Raw genomic sequence first — 27017 nt, 5'->3', positions numbered from 1 at the left:
AAAGATAACCCAAATACAATAAAACGTAATCCAGCATACTTGCCCAGAGAAATGTAAATGAAACTACGATTACACTTCAATAAATATTCCACGTTCATGCAACAAAAATATGTAATAAATCGTATAGACTTCCAACCAGGATTATAAGAAAGAAATCATTAATTTTTAATTATGGTCGTTTTCCTCCAAAGCAAAAAATTATTTATTGAAATTTCCATTCCAGCAGAAGCTATTTTAAACCAGAAAAGACAATAGTACTATAGGGTGGTGAGAAGTAACTAGGCATTGAAGATTTGCTGTAGTTTTTGTAATATTTAATAGCTTTTGTAACAATCTCAATGAAACTTTCTGTACGTATATATTATGGAATAGGATTATATATGTGCATACGAATTTCACAATATGGTAGCCGTAGGTCCATACTTTCTGCATGACACTGACTGGCGAACGCTACCTAACAATGTTGGAAGGGTATGTTTGGCCCATCGTATCTCACTGGTGAGCTTGGTTTCATGCAAGACGGCGCGCCGCCACACTTTGCACTTAACCGTACGGACCTGGTTGGACCACAATTTTCCGGTACGTTGGCTGGGACGACGAGGACCTTGCAAATGGCCTGCCAGAAGTACAGACCTCACACCCTGTGACTTTTTCCTGTTGGGCTTGGCAAAGGAGGAAGTATACAAGAAAAAACCCTGCACTGCAGAACAATTGGTGGTACAGATTCGGGATATAATCACAAACGTTCCGAGAGAATTCGTACAGAAGACTGTGGATTCCATCCACGTTCGTTGAAGGAAACTGGTGGATGGTGTCGGTCCCTACATTGAATTCTGAGCTGACACATCTTATTCATCAATATATATACAGAAAATTTCATTGAGATGGATTAAATATTACAAAAACTAGCAAATTTTCAATGTCTAGTTACTTCTCGCCCACCCTGTAGTGTTATTAAAAAACAAGAGATAACAAGATAAGTTCGACACTCGGTGGAGGCACATAGCGATTCGAATCGCACTTTAAACTGTAGGTCCAGTACCAATAGCCTATCTGTGCATAAAAGTGGACTCAAGTACAAAGATAAGCAGAGCTCAGCTCCACAATAGCATTACTTATGTACATTTGTTGTGGTGAAAAAAGAACCACCCCATGTGTATAAATGAACGAAAAATAAGGGAAGAAAATTACTGCTTTTTTTGGTACTTTTTAATAGCTCATAAAACCACTCGAATGAGCCGGTTGCTCTTCCAGTGACGTAGTGCAAGGGGGGAAAATAGCAAAAGATTAACTCATTCTTGCCTAAAGCACCTTTCCTAAGCCAGGATATAAGGAAGTTGGAAGCCAAGTCAATGACCTTTGGTAGAAGCTAGCGGTTGGAATACGGTCTAAACCAACATTTCGTTATCTTTTCAAAGTAAATTTATTTTAAGTTGTTCGTATACACCAAAGACAATATCCACACATTGTGAAACTTCTTCCCAACTATGAAGCAATGTAAAAACTTTTTACTTCCTATTTGATTTTCGCTGCTTGTGACTTCACGAGTGTGTAATAGTCAACAATTGATTATGCTTTTTCTGTGACGATTGTGTGAAATCCTGTGCTGATGTGCAAGGCAAGTATAGTGCTATACGTTCTGTGTAGTTTAACGCTGGGTGATTGAAGGTGTGCCACTCTAAAGACGACATAGGTGATAAACGTAAAGGTAGGGTTACACCATTCTAAAATCAGGACGCTGAGGTGTAATGGGTGACCTTCGCTGTAGACACTCATGTGTCAAAGTAGTACACACTGGGCTGCATTTCTGCAGGCTGACGAGGTTCTGACGCCTGAATCGCAGCCAAAACCAGTTTGTTCTGTGTCGTCAATGTGTGTTTGCAACTGTCCTCTCATCCTTCTCATCACCAATTCATTCCCATCGTCGCGATTAACCAAAATGGGCACAAAGCGACGTAAAATCAGGACCCTAAATTTAATACTAAATACCTATTTCATATTTAGTTTTCGCAGTCGTATAGTAAGTTAATAGTAGGCAAATTATCAATCACACACCATCCCTTGCATACTGACGTTGTAGTCATGGGCGTCGCCAGAAATTTTTGTAGGGGGGGGGGTTCCGGCCTTTGATAAAAATTTACTAGTAGTAATAATAATTATTATTATCACGGTTATATTTGTTGTTTTACAATCATAAATATTAGAAACTAATAAAAATAACCAATATTATTCCAAAATCATCATCATATATAACTGGGGAGATTTTGCTACACGATCCACCATATGAGAGAATATCCAGCACAACTGACTTCCATTACTTTTTCCATTTCGTACAATTAGTGTATTGTTATACTATTTATTGTATTATGTTATCAACTTTTACACACCTTGTTCAAGAAAAGGATTTATTTTTTTATTTACATAAAGAACCAAACAGGCTGATGCCCAGTTAGAGTTCGTTACAGGTTATCATACATGTTTCGGTGAGCGTAGTGTTTTCATTCAATTATTTTTAAATTGCATATATGGCATACAGAACAAATCAATATTTTTGTTACGCTTTTCTCAGGCATTGTAGAGGACACTCATTCTCCAGATAGGGGATTTCTTGACAATGCTTGTTCGCGCTGTATTAAAAAAAATGTTGGTTGGTTGGGTCGCGTCTTGTTAGGAACTCGTAATTTAAATTTTGAGATCCAATGAGGAGAGGGAAGTTTCGCATTAAATATTTTCCAGAGCAGCAGCAGGTCACGGACTGTCCTTCGATCGTCAAGCCTGTGCATTCGGAGCTCGTGAATTACATTATTGTACGAATCAAATCTGGGATAAGTACCTTCAAGTTTGTACTTCATGTAACGTAACACTTTCGATTGTACTGGCTCTATTTTTTGTAGTCTGTACTATAGGGTCAGTGTTCCATATAACAGACCCGAATTCAAGTTTAGAGCGTACTAAAGAGTAATATAATACCTTAAAAGTTATGGAGAATTTTTACTCATATAGTTCGTTGTGCGACCTCTCACACAACTGTTTTTTTTTCTTAATTTTAGAAACATTGAAATGATTTTTTTGTATTAAATGGTACGATGTGAAAATATAATGTGGTTTCTGAATTTTACAGTATTTTTTTCTATACATTACAGCTTTTTGGTTATTCTGTTCGATTGCTGTCTGAATGCACTTTATTAAAAAATAACAAACTTTCTGCTTGCAACTTCATGAACGATGGCAATTTCCAAGCGGAAGATTGGGAGGAGGGGAGAGGTTGACGGACCATGATGTGGTGTGGATTAACCGCATCCATATATCTTAGCCTATGCTTCCTAACAAAGAGAACGTTAAATGGATTAGAATGACACTATAAAAAGCCTAAGCTCCCTCCTTGCGGTCGATATCATTCTCCTTTTTGCGAAATCTTGGGCAAATGTTCATAACGTTCTGGACAAACTTGAAAAAAAAAAAAAAAAAAAAAGCTCTGATCTTTTTTAAAATTTGTTCGGAGCTCTAGGTGGATCTGTTCTCATCTAACGTAGACACTTATGTTTGCTCAGACAAGTTGAGCTTCTAGTGAAGGCTTTTGAACCTATCCAAGATAAAAATTCCGCTCTAAACTTTGAGCGCAAGGGCAAGTTGCTTGTATTCTCAAGGAGCTCATTCCCTTGAAGTTCTATTCGAAGGTAAGGTGTACGTTCGTTTATTCATTACGAACCACGTTCATTGCTCTTGCTAAATCTAATCTTGTAATGCAAAATAGGTTCCAGTATACATCGAATGTTCTAGTTAAGGTTCGGTTGAGACTTTGGCCAACAAAAGAGAAGTAGTTTTCGAAAATTCTTAATTTCGAAAAACCAATATGATCATCAAATTCTGAAGAATTGCATCTGCTTATAAATCCTTCTAGAGCATAGTTTCTCAACCTATGGGGCGCTGCTGGGTCCCGAGGGGGCGTTTGGTGGCTTGAAAATGTATTTACTGTCTTAAAAACCAATTACATTTAAACTACTAACACATATTGTTTTAACAATTTGAATTCAACCCGTGTTGTACGTAGTCTAAACTCTACTTATTCGCGCTCTAGCATTGATTTTTATCGGCATGATACTAAGACTAGAGTAAATTGGTATTTTAAATTACATATTTACTTTCTTAGAATAAAGTATGTGTAACTTGTTTAAGCAAGCGCAAAATAGGGCTTCTTAATCTACTCGATGTTAGTAAAAAAGCATTATAAACTGGGTGCACACTCCTGCAAGTAATTCTGCCGGCCCCCATGCCTATGGGTCCCGTGCAGTGTAATATCCTTCAAGGTGGGTCCCGGACTGAAAAAGGTTGGGAACCACTTGTATCTTCGTGTGGATTCCCTTCGCTCTTGTCTAGATATTATCAATAGTTTCGTGCCTCCATAAGTCTATTAAACATACAACCATGTTTTCATTTAATTTATTCAATTGTTCTTGCACATTAAATATCCTTATGATCATTAAGTTCCCTTTGGATTTGTTTTGTGTAATACAGGGTTAATCAAAAAGAATGGTACAAAAGTAAAGTTAATTTATTTTTAAGTGAAAAAAGATACAAAAGCAATTCTGGTGGGAAAGTAGAAAGGAAGGTTGTAAATTTACCTGGGCAATTACAAATGTTTGATATGGCCACCCTGGGTGACACGTCAGATGTCAAAACCATAATCCATTTGTTGCCAGACGCGTTCCAACATATCCTCGGTTATCAGCTCCACTGCATGAGAGATGCGCAGCTTTAAATTATCCAGGTTCTGTGGTAATGGAGTAACGTACACAGTATCTTTCACAAAAAAAATGTGTCTGAAGTAACAACTGCCCCTGTTCGTGCAAATTCAATTACGCAATATGCTTGCTCTACCTTAGTTGTTTTCAACATTGCCATTTTAGCTATCAACAAGTAGCGCCTCTAGCGGATTTTACGTCAACTACGACCTTCCTTTCTTCTTTCCCACCTGAATTGCTTTTGTATCTCTTTTCACTTCGATAAATTAACCTTACTTTTGTATCATTCTTTTTTAATAACGCTGTATATCAAGCAGTGTGATGCATTACGTTCTGGAAGCTACAGAGAAAAGTTATAAATCCCTAGATTTATATACAATTCTTTACTCACTTCTACAAAGGGGGATAAAGCATGCGTCAAAAGCAAGGGGAGCAGGGGGCGCTTGCCCTCCTGAGATATCTGGGTCAATGTAATTGGAACGGTGAAATTGTAGCGGTATTTTATTAAAAATAATATTGTTTTCCGTGACTTACAGGCTGCGTGTTGAGCATTATGGCCATGCCCAACAAAATAATGAGATATTGTTTCCACCAGAGCCAAAAAAAGAGGGAAAATTTTTATAATCTCGACATTCGGAAATAAAAGATTCACCATTCCCCGGCCAGACTGGGGAAAATTTGGGACGTAAAACTTTCGAAATTTCCCGGCGGGGTGAAAAGTTCGAATCCCTCACACTGTTTCTCCCTCAAATGGTTGGTTTTGTACTTCTGGAATAAAAACTGTTAATTTCAAGATATTTCAGACACTTATACGGCAGATAATACAAAGAATTTAACCTCTTTTAAAATAAGATACCTTGCAAATTCTCGACTCTTCGGGAACCCGGAAAGTCGGGAAATCATTTCTGAAGTCTGAATCTGACCTTGTAAATTCACGCAACGTCATTACTTTTTGACAGTACCCTTCGGCGCATGAAAACATGACTCGGGAGGTGCAATAAAGTAGAACGGATTAAGTGCTTTCTGTTTGATGTTTATGCATCGTAAAAAAGTACAAAAAGAACTGTGCATCAACAAAGTGATGGATGTTTATGGAAAGAAGCAACGCGAATCGAGTTTCTAATTAAATTGTGCACTCAAGTCTGAACTTGTCAACAGCTCCAATGCATATTCAATTCAATTTCAATTTCTCGATTTATAAAATATAATAATAAAAGCTAAAATATAAGTTTATGTGACTCAAGGGCAAAATATGAAATCTTGCTAACGCTCATCCCCCTATGCTATGACGCCAGGGGTCCCGGGTTGATATCCCGGCCTGGGAATGGGTGTTCTTTGTATGTTCATCAATTTCATCATATCATTACTCATATTCGCGATTAGACAAAAGTGGCGGAAAAGCTAAGCAAAATAAACGAAATCAAAAACAATCTGCCCCTTGAGGAAAAAATTAAATAAATATGCAAAAAGTTAATCATTTTTAAGAGTCCGCATTTTAACTCAAGGAATTTTAACTAATGCACGAGACGATCACATTTCATGATAAAGTATTTCAACATTTTTTCAATATCGATTGAACCAATCCATTTTGTTAATATTAATATCTGTGACATCAAACAAACCACTCTGTTACTTCTTATAATACGGATATAAATGTGCAAGACAAAACATATTTGCACGGTAGTTAAACTGGAATATAGCCCTGTCGCCTTAACGTCAAGGAATTCATGTACAAAGGTTCCATCTGGCGGCGTATTCTGAAATTAACAAATAGCCTTGCAGCGGTTCGCATTTCGTTATTATCACTGCAAAGATTAATGCAGTCAGATTGGCCTAAGCAAAACAAAACATGGTTCATTATAGCATTCTAATTGCATTAGTTGTCTTCTCAAACAGGGACATGTCTAAGGTGTAATTTTAGAAGTAAATATGCACGGAAAATGCATTCATATTTACTCAAAGCAGAATCTAAAACAAAATACAGTTCTTCTTCAGCTAAAACTTTCACTACACACACAAATATTGGATAACATGTGAATAACTGTTGGTTCAATGAACTTCTGCAGTTTTAGGAAATATTCTGTCCTCATGGAAGCCCGGAAGTGGGGGGGGGACAAAAGTATATAAAGTATACAAAAGGGGATAAAAGATTTTTAAGCACCTTCACTAGGGTACTTTTAGTTTTTACTGAATAGTTACCTAAAATTGTAAATTGTTCATCTAAGTAAACCGACTTCCTACACGTATTAAATTACTTGATTCTTATTTCAAAGTGTGATATTCGAAGAAAATAAACTATTAGAATAATACAATAATTCTCTATATAGCCTATGTTCATGAAGTGCATGTTTATTGTTTCTGTTGTTGATGTAGTGTTTTTGTTACTCTTATAAAAATGCATTAAACTGCAAGCAATAAAGGCAGTTCTCGAAGGTATTTCTATTTTCTTTTCAAAAGCTACGTACCTCTACGGCACGCCATCTACTGTCGATATGTGTCTTTTCACGAACATATTTTTAATGTGTAATTCAAGTTCGAAGATTGGCCAAAAGTCAGGTTGAAAGTGAGAGCTTGCTGGGGGAGAACCCCATAGTTCACATATTTTCCGAAGTTTCAGATAACTTGCCGCTACAGTACAGTGGGATCCACTAGTATTGCTCGGCAAATTGTCCATGACTATTTTCATTAATTTTTCCTTTACATCACATGTATTTTTATGTATGCTGGTGCCGAAGTTGTGTGCTTGTTTTGAGTTTTCTTTTAATTCTTCAAGCTCTTATTGGGTTAAATAAAGTTGACGAACATGGTGATGGACAATTTGCACGGTAATACTCGTGAATCCCAAAGCACATCCTTTGAGGCACCCCCCCCCCCTTTAAAAAGAGAAAGTAAGATGAACGTCGGTTTATATCTTCCAACCGAAGGTACTCAATGCTATTTCGAACCGTGGGCAATCATTTAACCAGATATCACCCAAGCCACCACGGCGTCATCATCTCATTCAGTGTGCTCTATTTTCTCTCCCGTCTGACCAAACATGAGCATAATCTCTCTGAACATAACAGACGCCATTCGAGAAGGAAGAAAAACATTGAATGTCACTTGCCGTTCTTCTAAATTCGTGAAGCTTCCTTGAAGGAGAACTAGTCTCCCTTCAGAAAGAAATTAAATTACTTGTTTGTCAAGGTCAGCAGGTTTTCTGTCATAGATTTCCTGAAAAAAAACTGATCTTCCTTTTCCTCACATGCGTTAATGAAGCACACTTTCACTTCGTACTCCGTGATGGACTCATTAAAGTAATACGAAAAGCAACAAACCTGAGTTAACCCACTCTAGGATTCCGTTCAAGCTTAGACTCTTTAAAGAATCTATACTCATACCTTGAAGATAAAATTTTCACCCGGTCGAGGTGCAATTTTGCGGAGTGGTTAGCGCAATACTTGTGCATCCCACTGTACAGAAGCTACCTTTGCCTTTTTTTTGCTAATGTACACTCACCGGAAATTAAAATGGGACACCTAGATCCTGAAATAATCGCTTCCCTGTAATCCGTTTGTGTTGCCTATCTCTACCGTCATAAGTGGATTTCAACAGCAAATTTTAAATGGCAAGTTCTGAAGTGAATATTCCAGGATCTAGGTGTCCTAGTTTTATTGCCGGTGACTGTACACACCACACAGTTACATTAATTAATTTATATGGTAGAACCAAGGACGTATGTAGGGGGATCCAGGAGGTCCGCCCCCCGGATGATTTACGAAATACTAAAATTAAATAGCGAAAATACACTTAACATTTGTTGTTTATGCGATGGTTATTTCCATCGAACTTGGAAGGCAAGGATTATATTGGGATCATAACTTGAATGACAGTACCAAAGAAGATTTATGCACATTACTACTTAGAATAATATGCATAAAATATTAATCATTAACTTTATTTATTTATTTATTTATTCAAAGTTTCAGATACAGCACTTTTAAGGCCATTTTACACTGAAAACTCTAACAAATAACAAGAACAAGTCAAGGTGGTTTAAGGTAAAAACAAGAAAAGTTAAATATAAACATAAGGCATAAACAAGGAAACAAAGATTTACATATTCATTTTTAGGGAAGATCGGAAAATGCTTTCAGGGGCAAAAATGTCTATGTTTATGGGTAAATTATTGTAGAACTGGGGCAGCCTGTGGAATAGAGCGCGCTGTATAAGAGAAAGCCTAGCTGTGGAGGTGTGGAACAATTCAGTGTTTCGGGTCGATCGAGAGGGAACTCTGAAGTTGAATTCTGTAAGAAGAGATTCAGATCTTAATTTCCCATTGATGATTTTATAGAAAAAATTCATATCGGCCATATCGCGTCGGGTCTGCAGTAACTGAATGTTCAAAGTAGTCAGGATGTCAGGTTTCTGAAGATGCCGCAAAGAAGGAATTCTATGACGAACAATGGCGGTAAAGAAGCTGAGGACGGAATCCATGCTAGAAAGATTTGTATTGGAAGCCATGGCCCAGACTGGAGAACAGTATTCGAGAATCGGAGAAATGAATGACTTGAAAAACAGGCTAAGAGAAATTGGAGTATCAATTTCAGTGAATCTGTACAGGAGGCCTAAGAGGCGCATTGCACTTTTAGTTGTAGCTGCGATGTGTTCCTTAAAGTTCAGCTTTTCATCTATGATAACACCTAGATCTTTTTGGGCCGCAACTGTAGTAATATAATTGTTTTCAAGAACATAATGAGAATGTATTTTTTTCTTTTTTAAAGAGACTGTGAGGGAGGAACATTTCTGCGGGTTAAGTTGTAGATTCCACTGGTTACACCATGTGACAAGTTCGGAAAGAGCATTCTGGAGAATCACAGCATCTTGCGTGATTGAGATTTTTTTGAAAAGTTTACAGTCGTCAGCAAACATGAGTAAATTGACAGGAAATGAGGAAAGTCTTTGAGGGAGATCGTCCATGTATAGGATGAACAAGAGAGGGCCCAAGACGCTCCCTTGTGGTACCCCAGACAGGACAGGAAGAAAATCAGAAGAGGCGCCTGAAAGGGTGACACGCTGTGTCCGTGAGTGTAAATAATCCTGGATTAAGGAGAGAAATTTGCCATGTATGTTAAATCTAGTTCGTAATTTGTGAATAAGAAGAGCATGGTTTATTTTGTCAAAGGCTTTTGAAATATCCAAGTATATCACATCTAGCTGGGAATTTTTGGAAATAGCCCTAGTGGCATGTGAAAGGAGAACTGAAAGATTAGTCAAGTAAGAGCTACCTGGAAGAAACCCGTGTTGGGCAGTACTGATATGCGGAGATGTAAATCTGAATAATCTGTCCTTAATGATTTTTTCACAGATTATAGACAGAGGTGACAGTAGTGATATTGGTCTGTATGATGTAGCACTATTTTTGTCTCCAGATTTGTGAATGGGTACAACGTTGGCTTTCTTGAACATCTGAGGAAACACGCCTTCAGAGAAGCACCTATTTAGCAAGAGAGAGAGAGGATGAGCCAAGAAGTCGGCAGTGTTACGGAGGAAAATTGTGGGAATTTCATCTGGTCCTAAAGAGCGGTGTATGGGTAATGAGGCAAGGAGAGATTTAACTTCATGAGAAGAGGTTTTGATAGTTGATAGAGAGTGTGAACAGACCGACTTCACGTCGGGGAGTGGGTTGGTTGAAGCATGCGAGGTGAAGTTTTCGTGAAAGAAACTGTTGAATAAGTGCACTCTTTTATCTCCACAGGCTGATTCCGATTTGTACTTGATTTCCATGGGGACGCGTGGTTTTTGCTTTCTTGAATCTAACAAAGTAAAGAATTTCTTTGGGTTGGTAAAGTACTGTGCTGTTACGTTGTCTACGTAGTCCTTTTCGTCAACTGGATCTAACATTATTTTTTTTGTTAGTGAATAAATATTCAATTCTTTATATAAAGGGTGTTTCATAAAGTGCGCAGGTTTTAAACCGCTTGTTATTATCTTGTTTGAAGGTTGGCAACACTGTTCTTATCATTTTTGTTCTCTTATCATTCAGATTATTAATTGAGCAAATTGTTTTCTTTTTTCAGATGTTCAGTTCAGTTGCCATGGAACGGTTCACTATCGAGCAACGCGTCGTTATTTGCTCAATTAATAATCGGAATGATATGAGATAGCAAAAATAATAAGAACAGTGTTGCCAACCTCCAAACAAAAAAATGACAAGCGATTTAAAACCTGCGCACTTTATGAAACACCCTTTATTTTACATTATTTTTAGCGATCTAAACTATATGCCAACTACATAATGAATACGTGCTGTTATATCTATTCTTATGTCGCCTTTTTCCTACTCGTGTAATAAAAATGCAATATCAATTAATCTACATATTTAATTAATTTCATACAATTATTTTAATTTAATGGTTCGGACCCACCCCGCGAAATATATTTCTAGATACGTGCCTGGTCAGAACTAAGTTTTCAAAATTCAGCGACATTGTGTTCATTCGCAGCATCATTCAATCGTTTAATGTGTAATATTTGCGTTGGTAATAAAAGTGTAATTTCTTTACAGCTTTAATGTGAATCCCATATGGAAGCCAATAAAATTGAAGAGGGTGACCTGATTGAGCACCAACAGAGCTACAAGAAGAGATGGAAGAAGTTCCGAACGGTTGCTCCCCAAGTAAGTCTACAGAATATTATTATATTACTGTTAGCTAGTTTTGGTTTGGAATACATTCACAAGTAACTTTATTTAACTTAGTAGAGTTCTTAAAATATATGGACCTAAAAGTGATGATGAGACAGTTGAGTGGAGAAGGTTGCATAATTTAGAACTATATAATATGTATTCATGTCCAGATATTATTAGAATGATTAAATTAAGACTTATGTGGCACAAATGGGAGAGGAAAGAAAAATTTACAGGATTCTTGTTGGGGAACCTGATGGTAAGAGACCTGTAGGAAAGCCACTGTACTAGGATCGAAAAAAAATCTGTCATGATTCAAATTTCGGGATTTTTTTCTGATCTTTAGGCTTTGTGAAGACCTCCAAGCCTACTACTTCAAAATTCCGGAACACAAACAGGTCCATTCATTCTTTTATTTTCTACCTAACAGCTTTTAAGCCGGTTTTTGTCCATTATAATATGCATATAAAACATACATAGTGGATTTACATAACGAATATGTCTCCCCCCCTATTTCAGACATTCGATTCAAAAAGAAAAACATTACCCTTTACAATTGTATGTTACACTTCCTTAAAAATGTTAACAAACTATTACCAATCCGGATTGACAAATTGGCAAATTTATTGTAAACTGACCCTTTAAATTGTGTAAAGTTATATACATAATTTTGTCTTGGCCATTCCACTATTATATGTTGCGCGTCTGAACTTTCCCAGCCACATTCATATCTCTTATTTTTCGTTATTCCAATGCTGAATAAATGAAGACTAAAATTGGTAAACGCTGTAAGTGCCACATTAATTCAAACACAGTTTTCCACGTTAAACTGTGAAATGTGCCATGCTTTATAATGTGGTAAACGTGAAAATTGGCTGGTAGCCCTCTAAGTAGTTCAAAGGGCGTGTAGAAAGGCACTAGTGTGAACGTTCTTACGGGCTGATGTGCTGAACGATGCGATTTCCCAACACTTTCGCTTTTGGCACTTACAACGTTTACCACTTTTGGTCCTCAAATGTTGCCCAGTACATAAATGACCAGATCTCAACTATATTATTCTACCTTGAGTGACATAAAAACAATGCAATAATGGCTTAATGGAGACCATTGTTTACCTTAAAGGTTTTCACCGCCACAACAATGAACTTCCTGCTCATTGGATACGGCATGGCCCTGGGACTTCCACCATTGGCTATAGCAGAGCTTCAAGCAGGCAGCGGCGACTTCAACATAACGGCGGAGGAGGCCTCGTGGTTTGGTAAGATTATTTTCAATAGATATCTTCTTCCATGCAGTAAATGTCAATCTTAATTTTTGAACACTCTTTATGTACGTAATATGCTAGTCGTGATTGGATCTGAACTTTTAAGTGAGCTTTGATTGATTGATTGAGTTGGTGTATTAAGTCCACTTTATGCACAGTAAGGCTAATCCGGACTGAACCTACAGTTTAAAGTGGAGCCTCCACCGGGAATCAAACCCGGGACCCCTTAACTTTTAAGTGGGATATGACCACATAACACAATACACTATCCTGAGAACAGAGACAGAACTAGTGTCTACACTGGCGTACGCAGGGGGGAACTGATCTGTCTATAGCTCCTACCGAAATTTTGAGACTATCAAAATTTTTAAATGAAATCGGTAAAAATACTCGGGGGGGGGGGGGGACCAAAGTCGTAACTGAAAACCCCCTTAAAATCCCCTCCAATTATCATTTATGTCTTTGAACAACTTTTAAAACTAAAGTTCAAATTGGTAACTATGAAATATTCTATTGTGTAACTATGTAATATCACCTTTACAATTCCAGCCCCCAGAAATAAAATCGTGCCTACGCCAATGGTTGTGTATACCTATGTGTAAAAAAAAACAAAAAAAAAAAACAGTGGAAGTCCAATGAATTCCTCATAATTTAAATAAGGTATATTTTCAAGCTGGCAAAATATTCATAAGCATGCTTATTAATATTCCATCATACGCGGTGGCTCAGTCGGTAACGCGTCTGACTACCATGCTAAAGGTCCCGGGTTCGATCCCCGGCCGGTTCAAATACGGGAACTTTTCTAACGGTGGAAGCGGCCCCGGCGCACACCCAGCGTCGAATAACATGGGTACCTGGGGGAAACCCTGGGGGGTAAAGGCGGTCAGGAGCGTGATGCTGATCACATCACCCCCACTCACGACCGGATCAAGAAAGTGTGGGGCGTTACCCCCACACCCCCTATACGCCTTCATGGCGTGGTGCTATGCACAGGGGAATACTTTACCTTTACCTTTACCATCATTTGTATGAGCGTATAGATAATTGCACACTACATTGCATATGATTTGGAAAGTTGCAAATCCAACGCTGCAGTTAGGCTTGTATCGTGTCCAAGGGACCTGAGCATATTAACTTCCAAAATATAATGTTAGAAACCAAAGACATATCACGATAATCTCTAGTAGACACTTTTGTCTCTACTCTCAGAAAGGTTGGTTCAATAGTTTTAATCGCAAATTTTAATGAAAATTCATCTTGTATTGCACAATGTGTTTAGATCATTAATCCTATTATCTCATTCTATAGCCTATGTGATATTGGTAATGTGGTAAATATTATGTCCAATATATGTCATATTATTTTCTCCCTACATCAAAGATACAATATAGTCTTAAATGCAATTTTCAGTGTTGGTAGATTAACTGCTCACAACACTAAATAAACACATCTGCATTTTTATTTTATATCATCTTCGAAATCTATACAATTTTTAGTTTGCAATAACGCTTCACAGTTTATACATTAGAGCATACTTGTATTCGACTGTCAGCATAAAGGGTCAGTAGGACAGTAGAAAATGTAGACATGTTGACTATTTATGTAAAACAATTATAAGCACACTCTTAAACAAGTAACAAACATTTGAGACGTTGTGGATATTAGGGACGAACTCGACAAAGGTCGATTTTTCTTTTATTGTTGTACTGTAGGAACTCATACAAGCTATGACAAGAGTTTGCCTCGCCTCTAATACTCTGAAATTTGCTTTAGAATAGAACAATGCAGGAGCAACGAAATAGATGTGAATAGTTTTTTAATTGCTGATTCTCGCGAATTGTATTGTGCAAGTTCGCCCCGAAGCAAGCCCTTTGATCGAACTTCAACGAAACTTCCTAGTATTTCCTTTTATCGAAATCTGCTTACAGTTTCATAAATTCAATAAAAACTTGGACGTTACTATTATATATCTCCATATATTAATCACTTATTTATTTACATTCATTTGCTTCTTTTCTTTTGTCATAATCAAAATTTATATAAATTTATACAGCGTGATTTTACATTAGCAATAATGTGATCATAATAATAATACATCATATTCATTCAACACAACATTTTCGCGAAATATAACAAAATGGAAATTAATAATAATAAAATATATTATACACCACGCGTATTAAACACAATTAAATAATAAATAAATAAACATCTGGGGTCAGTGACAACCTTTAATGTCCGTATCTAAAAAAGAGGAACCTAAAATAAACAGTTGCACATCTAGTGCGTTTATAAACTCAGATTCGTTGTTAGAGGCGGTTTCTATATCTTTTGGACAAGCTCTTGCACGATCCTGAAGTAAGAAAGCTGGAAGATTATTCTGAATTCAGGGCTGTGCTAGGGTATAACGTTAGGTTCCAATCAGGTGATAGTATATTGTTTCAGAAATGGTATATTTGTACTTCCAGGTAGCATCAACCTCATCTGCGTGCCGATTGGCTGCCTCATTTGCACATTCTTCGTGGAGCGAATCGGAAGGAAGAAGTCTGCCATCTTCATCAATTTGCCACTCATCGCAGCATGGGCAATCTTCTACAAGGCTTCATCCGTCGTCATGCTGTACTCCAGCGTCACCCTCATAGGACTCTGCGGTGGACTGATGGAGGCACCGGTCCTCACGTACGTCGGGGAGATCACCGATCGCAATGTCAGAGGACCCATGTCCATACTCACGGGCATCTGCGTGTCTGTTGGGATCTTCATTGAATATCTTCTGGGACTGTGGATGCATTGGAGGACTGTGGCTGCTGTGAGCATAGCGTTCCCCATAGTGAACTTGTTCCTGTTGTTCCTGATTCCCGAGAGTCCTCATTGGCTCTTGTCCAAGAACAGAGAGGACGAGGCTAAGAAATCTCTGAGGTGGCTGAGGGGGTGGGTGAAAGAAGAGGAAGTTAAGGAGGAGTTCGTGTCTGTGATATCGTTGGTGAAGTCCGACAGGACTGAATCCTTCAAGGAGAGTGTGATGCTGGTGCTCAGGAGGGAGTTCTTGTGTCCTTTGGGAATAGTCTGTGCCTTCTTTGTCATCCAGGCCGGTTCAGGGATGACACAGATCCGCCCCTTCATCATCAATATACTAAGGACTCTCGGGTCTCCGATAGACGAGTTCGTGGCCAATATGCTGTTTAGCTTTCTGTCGCTCATAAGCGGGTTGGTGTGCTTCACGGTGGTCCCCTATGCGGGAAAACGTATGCTGTATCTAATCTCCTGCGCTCTACTGTCCACGTCCATGTTCGTACTTGCTCTGTTCGCCTATTTTAAGCTGGTGCAGGGGTACGACATGCCATGGATCCCGCTGATGTCACTAGTGGTGTTCGCCTTTGCTGCCAACTTGGGTGTGGCCCCCATACCGTGGTCTCTGGTGAGCGAGGTGTTCCCTCTCGCACTCAGGAGCTTTGGCAGCGGACTGTCGGCCTCTTTCTCCTACCTAATCAGTTTCGTGTTCACGAAGACATACATCAACCTCACCGAAAGCGTGCAGTTGTACGGTGCCTTTTTTATCTACAGCGGTTTTACATTCTTCGGATTCTTCTTCGCCATTTTCCTCATGCCCCAAACGGACGGAAGGAGTCTGGAAGAAGTGCAAGAGTTCTTCAGAGGAAACCGCGACAGAGAATCGATGACAATGCCGGGAGACAAACCTGGCACTATTTTAAACATTTCCCACTTCGAGTCTTACCACAGCACTGAATGCATCATGAAGTATTCATCTGATCATGAAGAAGTCGGACCAGTCGTATTGTGTACAAACGAACGGTAGCCTTTTTTATTATGTGCAACGTTCTTGATAATTGTACCTGAAAACTCTTTATTTTTAAGTATTAAAAGCAAGTGCCAGTATCGTAACTGCTTAGCCGTTTCGAATATTTTATAAATGATTGTTCATAAATATGTCCCTGTGCAATGCGATTCATTTGATCATGTCAGAATCGTGTACAGGGAAGATTTCTATGTGTTGAAATAGCTTGTATCCAGGCCAAATTTTATATATTTTTATTAGCTTAATATCAAAGATAGTGAAATAAATGTGAGTTTTTAGAAATTACAGTATGTCTTTGGTTTATTGTCTCTAATGCTTGTACAACTACACCAGTATAATCTCAACTACATTTGTGCAAAATGAGGCTCTGACGTCCAGATATTCAGTATGATTTTCTGTGGGGCTTGTGTTGGGTTCTGTCCTTGTGTGTTTGTGATTGTTCCTTCATTTTTTTCTAGGTCTTTCTCCCTGGGACAGCTGTCGATCACTGTTGCCAACTTCGCTCTTTTGGAGCCAGATCTGACTCTTTCGTGCATTCGTTACTGTGAACTGTGGCACCCGCCCTCTACCCCACCATGATGCCACCACTGGCTCCGGCTCATAAGGACCAACTTTTGCCACGAGTGTACATTTTGCACGTGACGTGATATTCATATATAGGCTGCGTCACCCACACCCCTCTTTCCTCCCCAGGTATTTTTATATATAGAGCTGTGGCTTAAGGTGAAGATGTCAATATTATTATCCGGGAATCCTTTATTTTCGATTTCATATGAACATCATAAAATCATTGAGATGGGTAATGCCGCCAAATCTAGGCGGTGAAAACTAAGAATACATTTCCATCACTTTAAAGATAACGGTAATAGCAACGCCCCCACCCCTCTGACACCTAAATTACCCTAGGAGACACTTTATGCAGCCTTCGTTAATCTAGCCCTTGAAAGTCATCTTTAGCTCTTGGTGAAATGTAGCTCTTTTATGCACATCAGGTTTGGCAACACTGCCAGGATGGCTGTAGGACGCAAGGAGAAATACATTACGCTTATAGGAGAATTATTTTACTCGTTTTCTTGGAGATATCAAACTTCCGATGGCGGAAAAAATATATGATCGGGTAAAGGATCCATTGAAGATGATATTTGCGCTAGAAATAGTCGAAACTCCCATTTGTTTAGCCGTAACTTCAGTTTGAAGTTCTCTCTCCATAAGGAATACATGGGATTCTGTAAGTACGTATTCATCACATTTTTCAAACATGGTATCTAGCTTAATAATCAACTTTAAAAACCGCTTCCACTTGCAACATGGGGAGAAATTTATACTCTCAAATTATGCGTGGATTTTCTTTAGTAGCAGTGCCAATTCCGACGATATTTAAATAAATGCATGCGAAATTGTCCCTCCTCACCTTAATTTCATAATTCATCTGAATCTTCGGGAATATCAAAAGTAACAGAAAGTAAAATAGACCAATCAATCCGCTTTTAGGATTTCCATTTGTTAAAAATAGAGAGTAGAAAGTGTTGTTCTTCATTTAGCAAGAAAACGTAAAATCCGTAAAAAAGAAAACGTGGCCGCGGTGGCTCAGTCGGTAACGCGTCTGACTACCATGCTCAAGGTCCCGGGTTCGATCCCCGGCCGGTTCAAATCCGGGAACTTTTCTAACGGTGGAAGCGGCCCCGGCGCCCACCCAGCGTCGAATAACATGGGTACCTGGGGGAAACCCTGGGGGGGGGTAAAGGCGGTCAGGGGCGTGATCACATCACCCCCACTCACGACCGGATCAAGAAAGTGTGGGGCGTTACCCCCACACCCCCTATACGCCTTCATTAGGGTGACCAGATATTTGTTGACCAAAAAGAGTATAGTCTACAGGTTGAAGGTGCTCATGCATTCTGCTCTTTCACGGGGTCCGCAAAAATCCAGCGCGACTTCTTGACAGTCTAATTATCCTTGAAATTATGCAAAATTAAAACTTCCTTTTTATTTTACACTAATTTTGCACAAAAAACTATATTTTGTGACTACATAACATCTATTTTAATATTCTGATGCAATTCTTGAATATTCTAAAGCAAATTTCTTGGTATGTTGATGCATATAATTGGAGGAGAATATTTACACACCAATATTGATCAATATTTTGAACAAATTTTAATTATTGCAATTTTCAAGTATCGGTATCGGTAAAATTTTACTATCTAATTCTTTCGTTTCGTCAATTTTTGACATTTGTACTTACGTATCTGCTTCACGGAACATTCCTGAAGGTGTATCAATGTTGTTTTGATGAAATTTTAACTATGTTTCCTAACCTAACAGAACTAACCTAACCACGCGCCAATGGTTCGCAATTATTTCCAATACTTATTACAGTAAGTAGTTTCTTCTGTAAAAATAAATAAATGTGTCCGAAGGATAGTAAACTAGTACCTTCCAATGAATTTGAAATATGTTTTGTTTGTTGTTTGAATATGAAAATGACACTTCAAATTGTTCATAGGAAATTCTTGAGTCAAGGAATAAATACTTCAGTTTGTTGACATCTTGAAGTTTTCCGTTCTGTGGATTTTAAGGCATTTTTGCGCGTAAAATAATGAATGAAATTAAATAGCAAGGAAAAGAGTATATTTGGGAATTTTTGTAAATTGAAAAGAGTATAGAGTATATGAACTTCTACAAGAGTATAATACTCTTAAAAAGAGTATGTCTGGTCACCCTACCTTCATGGCGTGGTGCTATGCACAGGGGAACACTTTACCTTTACCTTTTTACGTAAAATCCACAAGTTTCAAAAATAAATAACGCACACAAGTCAACTTAAAGCTTCATATTTCCCCACTACACCCTATAATACATTCAGCAACAATTACAGTACTAATGAGATGTATGTCTGATAGCTCAATTTCCTTTCACTAACTTCCTTCACTGTCTTGCAAAACAGTTTTTCTATCATATCTCACAAAGTTTTGCAGACAGAAACCCCAGACTGTTTTCTATACATCGACCTTTGAATAAATCTTGGAAGTATCGCATTGGATGACGCGTTAGTTTTGTCATACTCATGCACAACACAGGCAAAAGCTCTAAAATGATTTGTTGCGGGGCCCCGAATGGGATAGTAATTTACTAATTTACAGCGTGTTTCGTGTTTTAACTCCAAAATAATTTTGTCCGGAATGTCCAAATTATGTAAATGTTATGCCCTATCACTTGAAATGTTATACAGTAGACTCCCGATTAACAGAGTCCCGATTAACCGAGGCTCCGGGTTAACCGAGGGAGTGGTTGGAAAACATCGCGCTTCATAACGCACCCCCTGTTTGTTGACTAGTAAGTTGGAGTCAAGTCACCGTCCGCGCTGCACTTGTTAGTTACATTGTCGGTGTATCCGATTGTTACGGTGGTTTAAATCTTTGTATAGGCCTATTCTAAGCCAGTAGTGTAGTATGAGTGGCAAACGGAAAAGGTGTGTCCAAAAAACTATGAAAGACTTTTTGAAAAAGTAATCTTCTCATTATGTTGTACTAGTAATAATTACTATACAGTTTTAAGTGTTAGTTTCGTCATTTACGACCTATTAGCACATTATCTCCGTATTATCAGAGTTTTTCCGTATGCGAGGTAGTCTCGGTCCCAATTAGCTCGGATAATCGCGAGTCTACTGTATGTACTAAAGGTAGAATTATGCATTTTTTTTGTAAAATAAGTCTTCTCAGATTACATTACAATCATATGGTCAACACTCCTTTTCTGTGCTGCTACCGAGTTTAGCAGACTTTCGAAGCAACAGAAAAATATGTTTTTATCTGAAAATCCGCTCCCTATTAGTGAGTTACTCAGTTCATCAGGCCATCAGTAAGTAAATAATAGCGCGTCAGATTTGGGTGTGTATTCGAACTTTTGCCAGCATATCTGGCGTGTCCTAGGTCATGAAATTGGAAAGGTTTTATGTTGTGTTACGTAATCTTTTACAAGTTTTTATTGACGCTCACCACTTGTTTCTCTTCTTTCACCTTGGGATTTTTTTTTGGACAATGCTTCACTGTTCTTGGAATAATTTCCCATTGCTATGTAGGCAAACAATGCTTGCTTACGTCAAAGAACCTTGCCAAAAGGTGACCACGTGCCGTGATAGTGTGCGTTTATGTGGGAAAATCCGAGTGCAAGATCTAATAACTTGATTACTGTACAGTGAAGGTCCATTTCCATTGTTTCAATTGCCTTCCATTTTCTCATTCTTTAAGTGTCTGTCTAGTTGCTGTGGGCAAGAAAAATCATAGTGATGCTATACAATGACTGGTTGAGTGATTGAGTTGGTGCTTTTAAGTTCACTTCATGCACAGTAAGGCTAGTCGGGACTGGATCTACAGTTTAAAGTGAAATCCAAACCACTATGTGCCTAATGTCTAGCGCATAACTGAGACGGGGCGGTGCCGAAGTTGGGGGTTTTGAGCGTTCAGTCCCCCGAAAAACCTTCTGATTGATAAAAAAATTTAAGTATTTAAAAAATTGTTTTTTCTATCATTTGTCGTATAAATATATGGTGAGGCAGACAAACGGGAAAATTTTTAAAAAATCACAAAAAATAGAGGAAGCAAATATTAGTTATTTTTTTTAACATGAATGTACTGTACATGAGTTAAAATTGCACACATTGTCGGAGTCGGAGTAAATCCACCCATGACGTTATGCTGACATATTGGTAACCTTTTTCCTGCCTGTCCTCGATGACTATGACCCATATGGAGAAACACTCTTCCAGCAAGATGGTGCAACTACTGCCAGAGTGTGTATGGATGTGCTTAGACTCGCATTTCATGGTCGTCTCATCAGCACATTCGGCGATATTCCGTGGCCTGCCCGTTCACCCGATTTGCCGGCTCCCGACTTTTTCCTTTGGGGGTTACCTCAAATCCAAAGTATTCAAGGACAACCCTCCAAGAACCAGGGATGATTTGAAGGAGTGAATTCGGCAAGAGATCCACATTCCGTTGGAGATGCTACGAAGCGTCATGGGCGGATTTACTCTGAGACTCCGACAATGTGTGCAACACCTAGGACGCCATCTTACGGACACAATATTAAAAAAAAATGAACTTTTTTCAGATACACTAGTAATTTCAACTCGTGTACATTACATTCATGTTCAAAAATTAACTAATATTTGCTCTATTTTTGCGATTTTTTTAAAATCTTCCCGCTTGACTGCCTCACCCAAATTAGCCAAAAGTGGCACAAAAAGCGAAGTAAAATAAAGCAAATCAAACTAAAAGTGTCAGAAAAGCGATGCTAGATAGCATATGCATGCACAGTTTAAAATCAGACTTGGATTAAAACTAGTCTAATAAATGCCTATAGTGAAATTAAATCGGGTATCTAGATTAAAAAAAAACCAACGGTGCATTCCATTCCCACGGGTGACGCATAGACAACATTTTTTTATATCAAAGTAACTATTTTACTAACAGTTAAGCAACATTTTATTTAGTTTCCGTGCAGTAAATTATAAAACTTAATACTGTTGACTCTCATTAGAATACTTTTCCAGATTTGTAGCTGTAAGTGAACAATTTTGTGTCATGGGTGGGACAGATCACTGACTTTCACTTAATAAGATATTTATTTTAATGTGTGTGAATTGTAATGATGAAAAATAAATCATTTATGACAGAAAAAGTAATGGGCCTCTGGATATTCTAGTGGTTAAAGGGAAAATGTAACATTTAAGGGAGAAATTAATTGTTTTCTGGTGTCAAGGTTGAGCTACAATGCAAAACAAAGGTAAATCAAAAAGTTTAAATAAAGCAACAATATGTAAAATGCCTTAAATCTTCTAACAATTATGTAAAGTACTTGAATTATTATCGAAATGACAATTTTAGATTGTTAACATAGAATAAAGTTGCAGCATTGCATTTAGTTTTAAATATTGAGACGAAATACTTTGACGAATGTCCCCAATATTTCTTTGAATGTGAGTGACAGTCCTTTAAGAGCATGCATGTCCTGAATAACTACCAACTCCCCGGGCATGCTGTCTACATCCCCTCCCCCAAAAAACACACAAGGAATTTCTCAATTACCACACTCACTCACTCACACACCATATATCGGGTGGCCAGAATTAAAGTTACCAAACTCGGAGCCCTTTGTAGCCTGTTTGAGGCATCGTAGAACTCTGAAATTTGGTGGATCAACTATGCAAACCATGGGGAAGAGAATGGCGATAAAAGAAGTTCAATTTTCCTCCACCAGGTTGAAATGTGGCGCTGTAATAATGCGTCGTCATGGGCCCCTTTCGCATTACGATAACCTTGCAGTGCAGCTGAACTATTACTACCGTTCTATAAAACAACTTCACCAGCAATGCACGTTCTTTCTTATTTAATGGCATGGTGATCACTTCCGAACCTTTGTTCAGCACTCACGTTGAGTGTTTTAGCTGAGTTATTACTTAGAAAGACATTTGTTAGTGGCTGGAAGTTGCTGGAAAATAATCTCTCGTTTATTGCAAGATTGCAAGGTAAAGGCAAATCCATAACCAATTGGAGCAGTTTACGTCATTATTACAACCAATCATGGAAGTACAGCGCCACATTTCAACCTGGTGGCGGAAAATTGAACTATTTTTATCGCCATCCTCTTCCCCATGGTCTGCATAGTGGATTCACCAAATTCCAGAGTTCTACGATGCCTCAAACAGGCTACAGAGGGTTCTGAGTTGGGTAACTTTAATTCTGGCCACCCGGTATGTTGCCTTTTTGCGCTTTTATGTATGCAAAAACGTATATATATATATGTAGTAGTCTAATTATACGCGCTGAAATTGGGTTCAAATTTATTAACTAAATTATGGGGGAGGGGGTTAAGGATGGATAACTCAATAAATATTTGAGCAGGCAGGACACCATTTAAGCACCATTACGATATGCCTTTGGCTCATGAACTGGAAAAATGCCAGCCTCTCGAAGCAATTTACTCAGTTGTTACACCTTGCTAAAATTTGGGACAAATTCATCGTACTATTCGCATTTGCCACGGCATTATAAAAGTGACTTTCACAGAAGCCGCTCTGGTGCCCCAATCAAACTACTTACGAATCTGAAACTCTGCATATCTCCATGCGGGATACATGTGCACAACCTGTAGAACTTGAAACCAAAAACTCAATATGCTGACCAAGGCATAAATTAACTTTATTTTAAAACATAAACTAAACGTTACGTTTAAAATAAAATTAAATTCTGCCTTGGTCAGCATATTGAGTTTTGTTTATCATGGAAACATGGCTTAATGGTGTTATCTGTAGAACTTTCATCCAAATTGAAAATGGTCGAGCAGGGGATCCCTAGGCCACTTGACATCGAGTTACGTTAAACATCTGCTACAGAGGTAAACTGTACGTTATGCTGGAATACAGAATTAATTGGTTGTGCGAGAGTAATATGTGATGGAAAGTCAAGTCTATATGAGAATTTTTGTATTATTATTCGCTAATACAAATTGTACCTCGATTCCACAAGGCACTCGTAAGGACCTTCAATATATTCTCTCTTCACGATATTATCCATTCATCGGAAGCATAATGTTGAGCAAATACAAGATTCTTTGGATATACATGTGAGTATATTCAATTAAGATTGTTTGATGGTCTCCATATACATATTAATGTTCTAGCCATCTCGGTGTGTTTCGGATCTTGAAGAGTTGAATCTCAGTCTCTGAGCTTCACGTAGGCATTGATTCAATTGAAAAATCATGTTCATATATTCAAAAATAGTTTTGCTTAGGCAAAGTACATGAGCTGTAAATTTAAAAGTGGCAACACTGTCAGAAAGAGGCGATAACACCGTGCATGTGCTATCAGGCACTCAGCATTATCAGTTTGGATCCTTGTCGATGTGTGGAGTACCAAAAGTGGTCGGTGAAGCGAGTGCTGTTGTGTGTGTGCGCGAGATTGAAATGAACACCATTTTGTTCACTGCCCTAAAACATGCTTGCAAATGTAGAACATCGATTGTGGATCAAAATACAGGTGGCCCGTGCTAAAAATGCACGAGAATATCATCAAGACTTGCATGAAGCCTGTAGCACCATTATCTAGCCGTAGCTCATGGTTGCACAATGGTGATAATATGGGGAACCCAGCATGATGCAATTTTCCTCTGGTTGAGGTTGTTCTCACTGACACATCCCAACCTTCTCAAGAAATGTACTTATCCATTGGCTAGGTATTGTTGATACAGGCTTCATGCAAGTCTTGATGGCATTCTCGTACATTTTTGCCACGTGCCACCTCGATTTTGATCCACAATCGCTGTTCTACATCTGCAAACATGTTTTAGGGCAGTGAACAAAATGGTGTGCATTTCAACCTCGTATACACACAACAGCACTCGCTGCACCGACCACTTTTGGTACTCCACACATCGACAAGGGTCACAACTGACAATGCTCAATGCCTGATAGCACATGCACGTTGTTATCGCCTCCTTCTGACAGTGTTGCCACTTTTAAATTTACAGCCCACGTATGAGGCTTCGAAAGACAGAGATTCTGGAATGATCAGAAATAACCAACACTCACACTGTTCCTCATTAACTCAGCTTGTCACACAGAACCTCAGCACACAATTCTGCACAGTACGGAAGTTTTAGTTGAGTTACTTCTCTGATATGTCTTCATCTGATGAATACGGCACCACCTCATCAAGCACTGATATGGGAGGAGTGTCCTTACAATCCGAACCGAAGTACAACTCGATTTCTTCCAGGCTGTGTCCTTCAGTTTCCACTAGAAAGAAGTAGAGATACCAGATCCCCAAGAAAGAAAGTCCACTGTACACTAGGAATGTACCATGCAGGTTGAGCGAGTCTTGCATGTTCACGAATGTCTTTGTCATGATGAAACTGCCTGCGTACGCCAGGGAAGCAGAGGTACCACTCCCGATCCCCCTCAGTCTCATCGGGAACGCTTCACTCAGGAGCGACCATGGGATGGATCCTATTCCTAGACTTGCGAAGAAGTAAAGTCCCAAGAAAAGTACAAGGGGAATTAGAGGAACGTCTACCTCCATGGCGAGTCGGAAGTAGGAGAACATGCCCAGCGCAAGGGTGCATATCGTTACCGCAACGCAGGAAATTATGGACAATGGCCTTTTCCCGGTAATCTTCACAAGAAGCACGCACAGGAGACCACCACCCAGGTACACCAAATTGAAGAGCATGTTGGAAGTGAACTCATCAAGGGGAGATCCCAACTTATCCAGAATCCCAATGACGTACGGTCTTATGGCAAAGATCCCGGAACCGTTCTGCACCATGAAGAAGAATGCCACCATTGTGAACGGCCTGATGAAATCTTTCTGGCAGGCCATCTTCACGTTGTCGACAAACGTAGCGTTCGTCTGCATGACACTGACAAAGCTTGACATTTGGGATAACTCTAGCTGAATTTCGCCCGGATCCGTCCAGCCCCTCAGCCAACACAATGCCCTTTCAGCTTCAACCTTGCGTCCCTTTGAGAGTAGCCAATAAGGAGACTCGGGAATAAGGAACAGTAGCACCAAGGTGACAATCGGTACAAACATGCACGAGATGGCAATGGTCCTCCACTCCAGGTAGATGCTGAGTATGAACGTCATGAGGACGCCAACTGGCACTGTGATGCTGGAGAGCACCGACAATGGTCCTCTGAGGGATGGTACGCAGATCTCTCCAACGTAGGTGAGTGTAGGAGCTTCCATGAGACCCGCGCTCAGGCCAACCAGAATTGAACAGGTGTAGAGCATCTCTACAGAGGTAGCCACATAGTACAGGATCCACGCCACAGCGAACGGTACACACACGAAGATCATCATTGTCTTTTTCCCTATCCAGTCTAGTAATAGCCCTGAGATAAGGCATCCAAATGGAACGCACATGTAGCTCGAACTAGCTGAAATTGCAAATAGGAGTCAAATTAGTGACGAAACTAGTTTACCGTAAACAATAAACTTTGATAACGCTAGACATATTGTCTGATGATCTCTAAACACTCTCATGTTAAAGCTGTACCACTGGTTGAATTAGGTTATCTCATGTCGCTTTTCTGCCACTTGGTTAATTGCGACGTTGAGGATGAGTGATGATAAGATGAAGGGACACTCGCAAAGAGGATTTGGTCCCGGGTTCGAATCCTGGTCGGGCTTGGTTGTTTGTGAATGTCCATTCATCAATTTCATCATTTCATCACTCATTCCCATCTTCGCAAATTAGCCAAGAGGCACAAAACGCGAAGTAAAATAAACTAAATCAAATCAAAAAAAAATCAAAGCAAAGAGGATTCAGATGTACAGTAGTGGTTCACAACCTTCGTCAGACAGCGGCTCGGTAAATTCTTTTCTAAAAGTCGGTGCCCTGATTCCAACAATTCATCATTTCCTTTCTACTGTTTTAAAATGTACCCTTGAAATTAGTAAATAAATGATGATATAATCATAAAAAATAAGTAGGAAGTAAAACGAACTCTGCAATAACTGAA

General features: G+C 38.9%; 2 protein-coding genes across 5 annotated transcripts in view; one reads left to right on the top strand and one right to left on the bottom strand.

Annotated features, from left to right (window-relative positions):
* Nucleotides 1-16778, top strand: part of LOC145996158 (facilitated trehalose transporter Tret1-like) — a 44411-nt gene extending 27633 nt beyond the window's left edge. For both annotated transcript variants that reach the window (XM_083132505.1, XM_083132506.1), the window contains exons 2-4: nt 11290-11400; nt 12532-12667; nt 15142-16778. In XM_083132505.1, coding sequence (XP_082988631.1) covers nt 11308-11400; nt 12532-12667; nt 15142-16490 — 1578 coding nt within the window. In that variant the 5' untranslated portion in view covers nt 11290-11307 and the 3' untranslated portion in view covers nt 16491-16778. The remainder of the gene's footprint in view (nt 1-11289; nt 11401-12531; nt 12668-15141) is intronic.
* A 7189-nt stretch (nt 16779-23967) lies between these two features.
* Nucleotides 23968-27017, bottom strand: part of LOC145996157 (facilitated trehalose transporter Tret1-like) — a 48330-nt gene continuing 45280 nt past the window's right edge. For all 3 annotated transcript variants that reach the window (XM_083132501.1, XM_083132502.1, XM_083132503.1), the window contains one exon: nt 23968-26432. In XM_083132501.1, coding sequence (XP_082988627.1) covers nt 25159-26432 — 1274 coding nt within the window. In that variant the 3' untranslated portion in view covers nt 23968-25158. The remainder of the gene's footprint in view (nt 26433-27017) is intronic.

Source organism: Lepisma saccharinum, chromosome 12, assembly GCF_977018435.1.
Source record: "Lepisma saccharinum chromosome 12, izLepSacc3.1, whole genome shotgun sequence".
NCBI lineage: Eukaryota > Metazoa > Arthropoda > Insecta > Zygentoma > Lepismatidae > Lepisma > Lepisma saccharinum.
Note: the sequence above shows the minus strand (reverse complement) of the source record. Positions and strands in the feature narration are given on the sequence as shown.